The 10948-nt window shown below is 36.5% G+C and overlaps 1 protein-coding gene across 1 annotated transcript in view; it reads left to right on the top strand.

Moving 5' to 3' along the window:
• Nucleotides 1-2437: 2437 nt before the first annotated feature.
• LOC107719122 (homocysteine-responsive endoplasmic reticulum-resident ubiquitin-like domain member 2 protein) overlaps nt 2438-10948 on the top strand; it is an 11046-nt gene continuing 2535 nt past the window's right edge. The window contains exons 1-8 of the mRNA XM_016526471.1: nt 2438-2529; nt 3307-3663; nt 4882-4959; nt 5690-5791; nt 6255-6394; nt 6498-6623; nt 7367-7690; nt 7793-7895. Of these exons, the coding sequence (XP_016381957.1) occupies nt 3517-3663; nt 4882-4959; nt 5690-5791; nt 6255-6394; nt 6498-6623; nt 7367-7690; nt 7793-7895 (1020 nt within the window). The 5' untranslated portion in view covers nt 2438-2529; nt 3307-3516. The remainder of the gene's footprint in view (nt 2530-3306; nt 3664-4881; nt 4960-5689; nt 5792-6254; nt 6395-6497; nt 6624-7366; nt 7691-7792; nt 7896-10948) is intronic.

The raw sequence follows: 10948 nt of genomic DNA on the forward strand, positions 1-10948 counted from the left end.
CAGATACGACTGACTGACCAATATTGACTAGCCTACAACTTGGATAAGATTCCTAAAATGTTCACACCTACAGCACACTTTACAGACATTGATGCACAAACGCGGATATGTTCTACATGTCTACAGTATAAAGAATGAATAAACCAGTCTTATAAACTCCTTGATTTCGCTTAAAGGTGCAGTAAGTTTTCACCGCTAGAGGGGGCGTATTCAAATCAAACGCCGTGACTGAGTGTGGAATCATGGGAGTTGTCGTCTTCATCCCCACAGCCAACGCAATCCGACGGGACTCAGGCAGAAATCATGTTCATGGATGAGCTAATGTATTAAAGATTTATTAAAATCGTAGTATGAAGCAGAGTGAGGCGGAAAGCCGTTGAAGCAAAACGAGGCAGCTGAAGCAATTGCTAATGAGAGACGAGAGTGACACACGGCTCAAAAGCAGCGGAGCTTTTATTATGCCACACTTTAGCGCTTCTGCTCCTTCCGGTCGTGCGTATGTGGGGGAAAGCAGCGCTGTTTTAACCAAGCACAGTACAGAATCAGTGCTGCTTAAGGTTTTTAATGATATATTTTTGAGTATTGACTCTGGGAAGGGTGTTGCCCTAATGATGTTAGACTTGAGCGCTGCTTTTGACGCTATAGATCATGCTGTTTTAATAGAACGTCTTTTACTCACACACTCACTCACTCACTCACACACACACACACACTCGCAAGTGTGTAGAACGTCTTAGAGATTACGTTGGAATTAATGGTGTTGCACTCTTCTTATTTGCAGGATAGGACTTGTTCTGTTAAAATTGGAAATTATGTCTCTACATCTGCTACTTTCTCCTGTGGGGTCCCACAGGGATCTATTCTTGGTCCAACTTTGTTTTCTTTATATATGCTGCCCCTGGAGTCAATTTTTAGGAAATACAATATTAACTAATCTGTATGCTGATGATTTGCAAATTTATTTTCCTTTAGAGCTTGACGGTTGTTTTTCTTTAACAAACTTTTGCAAGTGCTTGGCAGAGGTTAAGGCTTGGTTTGCAAATAATTTTCTTCAATTAAATGAAGATAATACTGAGTTTATTATATATAACAAGCAGTTTCAGAAAGGTATGGTCGGAAGCCAGGGACTAGGCTATTGTCCAGTGATCTATGTGGTTATGTGAGGAACTTGGGACTAATTATTGATACCGAAATCCGTCTTGACCGACAAGTAAACAGTGTTGTGAAAACAACCTTTTTTCAGTTAAGGAAATTGTCCAAACTGAAAACTATTCTTTCAAATAAGGATTTAGAGTCTGTTATACATGCTTTCATTTCAACGCGGTTGGACTATTGTAATGCTTTATACTTTGGAATAAGTGAATCTCTGGTTATGCATCTTCAGTATGTTCAGAATGCTGCAGCAAGACTTTTAACTAACACTAGAGTGCATAAGGGATATGTTGGTCCCTTACCAATCGCATCGACTATTGTGGTCCTCTCAGAGCTTGCTTTTGACTTTCCCACGGTCTCGTCTGAGGCGGTGGAGATCGCGCTTTTTCTGTTGCGGCTCCAGTACTTTGGAATGCTCTGCCATTATCTGTAAAATCCTCATCAAGCATGGACATTTTTAAAAGGCTTTCGGCATTTGATTGGTCAGGACAATTGTGAATGACTTGTCTTTTATTTTATGTTTTGTTCCTATGTTTTAATGTTTTATGTTTTTTAATCTTTATTATATAGGCTACTGCTTGTGTACAGCACTTTGGTCCATTTTTGTGTTTTGAAAGTGCTTTATAAATAAATGTTGAGTTGAGTTGAGTTTAATGTATACATATTGTTTTTAAAAACAACATATTTAATGTTTAACGTTAAAGCATACACCCTCATCTTTCATAAAAACTTACAATTAGGCTAAATTATAAATGCTTCATTAGAAATCTCTTTATGTTTCTTTAAACTTTTTTTTAAATAAAAAATGCTCTATATCAAAAATGCTTATCAAAAATTCTCCCTCATTTGAGGTTGTTTGAATTACTCATTTTGACTGATTGATGAACTCTTTTGAACAAGGTCCATATAAAGTTATGTGGAAATATTCTGTTTTTATCTACACAACGTTATCTAGTTATCTCCATATTTTATCTACAGTTTAGCTGCATTTAATGTAAAATAAATAAATAAAGTAAATAAAACATTTTATTGGCCGTAAAGACCCTGTTTCCCCGCAGTTTAAAGAGTTGTGTGGTACAGATTTCAGCAGGGGTTCAGATCTCTTTTCACGAACCGGTGTTTGTCTTTTGAGAAGATACCCTCGCCTTCATGCTGAACTAGGAACAGCCTACAATACCCCATAGCTGTATTCGATAAGAGAAAGAAATCGCAAAGCTGATCTCAGGTCAGTGCATTCGTACTTCTTTTATGTCTCTGGAAACATCTCCAAATGTACGGAACTGTCTGCTCTGTTCTGCTGTGCTGACGACATTTCCGGAGTTACGCCCGACTCCATTTTACACGAAAACATTCTTTGGGGAAGATATTTTTACTCGGGTACGTAAATTTTTTTTACTTTCTCTTTAAATGCCTTCAAAATACTATCTTTATTTTAATGTTAACTCATATCGAGCATTCTTGCTGTCTGTGGGATTAACGTTGAGCCTGTAACGTTAGCTCACTGGCTAGCTAGCTGGTCATTATCGTCTGAGGTTTGTTTTCTGTGCATGTACGTTACTGTTAATTTATCGTTTAACAATCATTTTAAAGAGAAAACTTTAGCAATTCATATGCATTTTCTGATCAAGCAGACCAACAGGTAATCTGAGGTCATTATATGTGATGTAACGTTAGTGTTTTGATTAGTTACCTAGTGCTAGTCTGTGTCTGTAGGTGCTTGGTGACTGAACATGATGCATTTATTCTCGTATTAATTATTTTTTATTGTATTGTTTTATGTTATTTAATAATTTACTTTTGTTGAAAAGCTTCTGCCATCGTCATATATGTAAATGTCACATGTCAGTTAGTAAATTGTTTGAGCTGTATGTCATTATATGTAGATTTGGTCCAACTGCCAGAATCATTTCGCCCAGTTAATAATTTTATGTGACTTGTGAGCATGTCTCACACACAAAATAAAGATTTAACCCATTACAAAGCTGCCATGCTTTGTGCTAGGTGTTAAGAATGTAATGAGCTTATCGCCTCATTTTTAACTAGCATTGCGGTGTGATTTATCAGGCCTGTTTGCATGCAAAACTGGTATTTTAAACAGAAGAAAGAATCACGTTTTCATTTACATATTTCTTCTCCCTCTGTTTTTCTTTAAAGGCTGGCTGTGTGCATCCACCTGCCGCTGCCACATTCCTCTCACTGATGTTGGGTGCTGAGACTGCCTGGAGAGCAACATGAAGGATACTTTCATAGTTTATCAACCATGAATCAAGTCTGAGGAAGGAAAATATCCCTGCCCTTGAACAGGACAACCGGTGCAGTGTGACTTCCCTGTTTCTGAGTTCAAGAGCTGCTTTATTATGAACCATGGACCAGGGTAGATTTGACAGCCCCGTTACACTTGTCATTAAGGCACCCAACCAGAAGTATGATGACCAGACCATTAATTGTTTTTTGAAGGGGACAGAAGAAAAGTTGAAAAAACACATATCCAAAGTGTATCCTAGCAAGCCGGTGAGTTTATATTATTATATAGATTATTATTCTATTATAAAGTAAGTCAGTCTGTTGCCAATTATCCAAGAGATGTATTTATGTGAACATTCATATGACCAAGTGTTAGTGTCTCACTAGTCATTAGTGCAGCGTTTTACTCGCCATCAGGCCATCCAAGATGTAGATGAATTTGTTTCTTTATCGGAACAGATTTGAAGAAATTTAGCATTACATCACCTGCTCACCAGTGGATCCTCTGCATTGAATGGGTGCCATCAGAATGAGTCCAAACGGCTAATAAAAACATCACGATGATCCAAAAGTAATTCACACAACTCTAGTCCATGTCTTGTGAAAAGCTAAAAGCTGGGTTTGTAATAAGCAAATTCATCGTTAAAATATTTTTGACTTCAAACCATTACTTCTTAATCCATAACGTTGCTTTCTTCAGTAAAAAAAAAAGTTGACTTGTCTGAAACAGGAGAGAAATGCACAGACTAATTATTGACTGGTATTATGGACTGGTATTTTGTCCAGAAGCAACGGTTTAAACTTAAGCGCCTTAATGATGGATTTGTTTCTTACAAACATGCGGCTTTGACTTCACAAGATGTTAATTGATGGACTGGAGTGGTGTGGATTACTTGTGGATTATTATGTTTTTATCAGCTGTTTGGACTCTCATTCTGACGGCACCCATTCACTGCAGAGGATCCATTGGTGAGCAAGTGATGTAAAGCTACATTTCTCCAAGTCTGTTCAGATGAAAAAACAAACTCCGCTACATCTTGGGTGGCCTGTTTATTTTCATACTTAAGGACCTGAAATAAGCAGTTAAGTGTGTCATAATTCTGTGCTGTGGGGTTCAAGAAAGGTTTGTTTATGGCTGTTAAAGAGCTTTCTATTCATATATCACAGAATTAACATTTTAGCCAAGGTTATGTCTTATTCCTACATGATTTGAAACATGTTTTTATGATGATTTAAAAGTGTTTTTAGAAGAAGCCTATGAAATTGCTTGTTGACTTCAGGAAATGGCAGCTAGATGCCTCCTGCTCTACAGGAAGGTTTGGCATTGCTGGTATTTTGCCCGAGAGCCCCATGCCGAGCTGTGCAGTTCTAGTTCTATATAATTTGCTGCCAGTTAGTGATGACTTTTTTTTTTTTTTCATGCTGACATTTTTGTCTGATTTCACTGAACACCTTTCTAATCAAACCCTTCTTACATTCTTTCAGTCATCCAAGGATCAGAGACTTGTCTATTCTGGACGGCTTCTTCAGGATCACTTGCAATTGAGGGATGTGCTAAGAAAGGTTCTCTGATTTGAAAGGTTTCTCTGATTAAGAAAGGTTTCTGTTCTCTGATTTGTTTAAATGTCAAATCAGATGTAATGTACAAAAACAAGTGAAGTGTTTTGAAGAGAATTTTGATTGTTGAGATGTTGAAACTGCTGCTTAACTTTTATAGATCTTAAAACTTTTGTAACCCACCATCATAATCTTTTTTTAGATATTTATGGCACAGTAATTAGGCCATCCGACCACAAATGATCTTGGGGTGATTTTCATTCTTTTCTTTTATTATTTTTATTTACGTTTTAAAGTCGGCATGAAATTGAATTTCACCCTATCAGTTTTCTAAATGTGTCTTATTGATCTTATTGTGAACGGTTCATCCATGCAGACGTTTCATTATTTAAAATGGTTTTGTAATTGAAAAATTCCAAGCCCGTTGTTGTAACTTGCTTCACTCGGATGTGTTACAATGCAGAAGAAAAGATCTGTTGTCCACTTCCTTTAAAACTAACCTCACATGGCATTTTAAAAACACTGAGAGATGACACAGTGACCAAAGACATCGGTTAAATGCATTTGTACATTGATCAACAATAACAAATGACACAAACTTGATGCAAGAACTTGTATAGTGACCACTTTTCTTAATAACTCAGAAAGTGTGTATATTGTATTCTTTTAAAGTATTTGACCAGAACTCAGCTTTTTTGTACTGATTCTAATCACTGGATTTCTTCAACCCCAACAGCAAGATGAATACCACATGGTCCACCTGGTGTGTGCGTCACACAGCCCCCCGTCATCCCCCACTTCCAGCAGCCCTGTTAGCACCACCGATTCCAGCTCTTCAGTGAGTGCATAGATTAAAAAAAGAAAAATACCATTCCATGAAGAAAAGTTCCTTTTCCTGTTTATCATGTCGGTAACACCTTACAATAAGGTTTCATTTGTTAACATGGTTAACCACACTAGTAAACATAAACACTGAACAATACTTCTACAGTATTTATATATCTTAGTTTGTCAAAGGAATAGTTCGTCCAAAAATGAATATTGTCATCATTTTACTCACCCTCAAGTTGTTCAAAACCTGTATGTTTCTTTTTCTGTTAAACACAAAAGAAGATATTCTGAAGAATGTTGGCAACCAAACGGTTGCTAGTAGCAACTTAACAACTTAACAAAGGTTAATAAATGAAAAAAATAGATTGCTCATTGTTAGGTCATGTAAGTTAATGCTTTAACTAATGTTAACAAATAAGACCTTATTGTAAAATCTTAACCTCATGTCCATTATTCTTTCTTCTTCCTAGACGTCAGACAGTACAGGTCCATCCTCCTCATCTTCTACCCCTAGTCAGGAAACTCCAGCCAACTCTGATGGTCTAAGGCACCGGGGGAACCCAACACAAACACATGGCCTCAATCCTGCCCCTACTGGTGTGATGCAGAGGTAAACACAAATCACACTCTCAAATAACCCACTCAAGGCAAAACATGTGGAGTTGAGTTTTGAGGCCTTTGAGTTTCATTTTGGATATTTCATTCCCACTTAGGCCTGAAGGAATGCCTCTTCCCTTGCAAGGTGGTCCCGCTGCTGGCTTCCCTGCCCAGCCTATGTACATGCCGATGCAAATGTTTTGGTGGCAGCAGATGTATGCCCGCCATTATTACATGCAATAGTAAGTTACTACAGCCCAGTTGTTGTTAAATATGAGGTTAAGACCCTGAATAATGTATTTGAGCCCTTTCATGCTGAGATTTCAGAAAATAGCTGTGCAAATCAGTATAAATATATACTACAGGTCACTTTTTTTTGAATAGTTAATAATAAAGAGTGATCAAAAATTTATCAGAAGTGAAAGACGTTTATAATGTTATAAAGTCATCATAGAATTTACCACTGTTTGCACAAAAATATTAAGCAGCCAGCAAGAACGGTTTTCCACATTGAAAATAATGACACCATTGTTATTGTTTCAGCACAAATAATAATTGATAACCAAATCAGCATATCAGAATAATTTCTATAGGTTCATGTGACACTGAAGACTGGAGTAATGGCTGCTGAAAATTCAGCTTTGCATCACATTAATAAATTGCATTTTATAATATATTAAAATAGAAAACAGTTCTTTTAAATTGTAATAATATTTCACAAAATTACTGTTTTTACTGTGTTTTTGATCAAATAAATGCAGACTTTGTGAGAATAAGAGACTTATTTCAAAGACATTTAAAAATAAAAATTTAATTATTCAAAAATTTTCACCAGTAGTATATGGATATAATACAGCCCTTTTTTTTGTAAAGACAACATGAAATCAAAACAGACCCGATTACTTCCTTCACTCACTTATTGTAATGTGCACCATTCACCCATGTGCAGTAATTTGTTCATAATTTTTCATTCACAATCTTTCAGTCATGCAGCCATGGCAGCCTCCCGGGCGTCCAGCGTGGCCCCCTTTCCCGCTCCCAGTGCTGGCCCCACCACTCAGCCAGCTCGACCTAACGAACCTGCAGCCCCTATGGGGCCCAACCCCGCCCCCGAGGACCGCCCTGCCAACCCCAACATCCAGATGAACGCTCAGGGAGGAGCCATGTTGAACGACGATGAGCTCAACCGAGACTGGCTGGACTGGATGTACACAGTGTCACGTGCTGCCATTCTGCTCAGCATCGTCTATTTCTATTCCTCCTTTGGCCGCTTTGTCGTGGTGATCGGTGCCATGCTGCTGGTTTATCTGTAGGTTGTGTACTAAATAGAAGCTTCCTGATAAGCAGAAGTTGACTTGTAGGAAGTTGAACATTGTATTTGCACTTCATTGTCTCTGTTTGTGTACTCCAGGCACCAGGCTGGCTGGTTTCCCTTTAGAGCAGAACTGCAGAATCCAAGAGCTGGAGAAGGCCCACAAGACGAGGCGGAGCAAAATCAGGATATGCAAGAGATGGTTAGTTATAGAGGTCAACTTTTGCTGATATTGTTGCTGATCTAGAAAGCAAGATATACTGACGGAACAGAAAAGTTTGGACACACTTGACTGAATTTGTTTTCCATGATCTTAAAAATGTGTTGCCCTAGAAGATGAAATGTAAATTGTGCCTATGTATGAATTCCCTTTTGAAACTAAAGGTATTTTTTTTATATAGTAATTTAGGTCTCAATGCATAATTCGTAGTTTTTTAAAGACTTTTCTGTTAATTTAAAATGTGGAAAATAGAGATGATAATGTGTTCGGTCTGTTTAAACTTTTTAAAGATGCATATAATGCACTAATGTAATTTTCTGTTGGCAAATGAGCATTTATTTTACATTATTTATGGTTTAATGTTTTTGAAAGTCTTGTACATTTATTTGTGCAAAACGCAGTAAAAACAGTAATCTTATAAAATATTACAATTTCAAATAACTTTTTTCAATTTTAATATATTTTAAAACTTAATTTATTCCTTTGATGCAAAGCTGAGATTTCAGTGGCAGCAAAAAAATTTCAGGATCCTTTGGAAAGTTAAACACTATTATAACACCATTTATTTGAAATAGAAGTCTATTTATTTGAAATACAAAATTAGAAACATTCTAAAAATGTCTTTACTATCACTTTTGATCAATTTGATCCATCCTTGCTCAAATCAAGTATTCCTTTCTTTCAGATAAATCTTACTGACCCCAAACTTTTCAACAGTAGTGTATATTATTGAATAAAATGTTTAAAAACATTATAAAAAAATAGAAAATGCTCATTATATATTTGACCCTGGACCACAAAACCAGTCATAAGGGTAAATTTTTCGAAATTGAGATTTATACATCATCTGAAAGCTGAATAAATAAGCTTTCCATTGATGTATGTTTGTTAGGATAGGACAATATTTGGCCGAGATACAACTATTTGAAAATCTGGAATCTGAGGGTGCAAAAAAATCTAAATATTGAGAAAATCATCTTTAAAGTTGTCCAAATGAAGTTCGTAGCAATGCATATTACTAATCAAAAATTAAGTTTGGATATATTTACGGTAGGAAATTTACAAAATATCTTCATGGAACATGATCTTTACTAAATATCCTAATGAAGTATTGCACGCGAGTGCTTTGTAAACATCCTTAAATATACAAAGCATCATGAAGCTTTGCGATGCAGTAACAGTCAGATCCAAAACATCTGCTTCATCTTTCAACAGCAGTTTCTTTGTGAATGGATTACAAAACACTGGTGCAATCCTCGACAGAACCCGTGTCTCGACCCCTTTCACATCAGCTGTTCAGAAAACCAGTGTACTTCAGTTCAGAAGAGCGCGTTTGTTTTAAATCGTGGTTTATAAAACAGTCTGTTACTAAAAATAATGAGTAGCTGTGTAACTGCAGTACAAGTAAACTACGTTACCCATAATGCCGTCTTCCCACAGTTCCATAGACCTCCTGCGTCTGTTTTTAGACTTTGGCTGCCTCTGAAATTGCATACTCTCCAGTAGGTACTTTTTTGAATAAGTAATTACTTCACGGCCGCAAAAAGAGTATGTTCTATATAGTATGGATGTAATCTGGAAGTACTACATTCACATCCCTACTCTTTTATGAGTACTGTGGATTCGGACTTGCTTCTTTTGTCATATACTGTTTTTCGCCTACTATATAGTAGGGAAGTATGTTTCGGATGCAGCCATCATGCTTGTAGATATAGGGACCACACTGACTAGATAAGCACAATTTGAGACGTCAAGACATTAGGGACCTACTTTTTATCTTAATTTTAAGAACTTTATATGTACATTTCTAATTTTGTTCTACTCTTTTGTACTACTACAAATGATTACTAAAAACACTTACTGTTTGCACTGTACTTGTTGTATAAAAGAGCATCTATTAGCTCTTTCAGTCATTCCTTCCTGATTTCTCTGAAGTTTCAGAGATGAATAAAGCTCTCAGAAACCGCACTCTTCCGGACTGATGCTTTCTTCTGGCTGTTTAGAAATCCAATCCATAGAAATCCATTAACAAGTGCTGATTGTGTTTTAGTTTAAACATAAGAATCACAAAACGCACAATGCCACATTTAATGTTTATTTAAAATATTAAGCTGCATGATAATATTCCATGTTATAATTACTATGTAGTATAAAACTCATTTGATTTAAAAACAATGAAGGAATGAATGGAGCAGCACAGAATGAAGGAGACGTATAAAAGGTTTGGAGACAGAAAGCGAGAGAAGTGATGAACAGCCAAACCATCAGAAGGAGCGAGTGGTTCACAGAGTATCACGCCGTCTCGATCTGGCGCAGGACGATGGTTTTGGGGTTGATGGCCACGTTCTTGGTGGTGTTGTGTGTCTTATAGATGCCGATGAGACGGTCGGCCATCTCAAACATGTTGTTCCTCAGGGAGATGATGATGAACTGAGCGTTCTTGGTTTGCTCCTGCAATAATGTGGGAAAGTTCAACAGAAACATGTTAGAATTAGCATTGCACTGATTGCCTGTATAGCTGAACTCCTTCAAATCAGCAATGGCTTTAACAATCAGTCATCCTGTTACAAGACACACTTATTCATTCATTTTTATATAATTGTGTTAATTTTTTTCAGGATTACACTGAATTCAGTTTTGTCTAGGTGTATGTAGGGATGGACATTTAAGAAAAAACTGAGTTCATTAAAATCAAGCTCATTAAAAGGTGATATATAAATAGATGTACAATGAAGATGTGAAATGTAAAAACGTTAAATGACCACTGCAATGTTTCAGAACATAAGACATATGTGACCCTGGAGCACAAAACCAGTCTTAAGTGTCAATTTTGTGAAATTGAGATTAATGCATCATCTGAAAGCTGAATAAATAATCTTTCCATTGATGTATGGTTTGTTAGGATAGGACAATATTTGGCTGAGATGCAACTATTTGAAAATCTGGAATCTGAGGGTGCAAAAAAATCTAAATATTGAGAAAATCATCTTTAAAGTTGTCCAAATGAAGTTCTTAGCAATGCATATTACTAATCA

The sequence above is a fragment of the Sinocyclocheilus rhinocerous genome, unplaced genomic scaffold (assembly GCF_001515625.1).
Source record: "Sinocyclocheilus rhinocerous isolate Xijiao unplaced genomic scaffold, SAMN03320098_v1.1 scaffold1084, whole genome shotgun sequence".
Lineage (NCBI taxonomy): Eukaryota > Metazoa > Chordata > Actinopteri > Cypriniformes > Cyprinidae > Sinocyclocheilus > Sinocyclocheilus rhinocerous.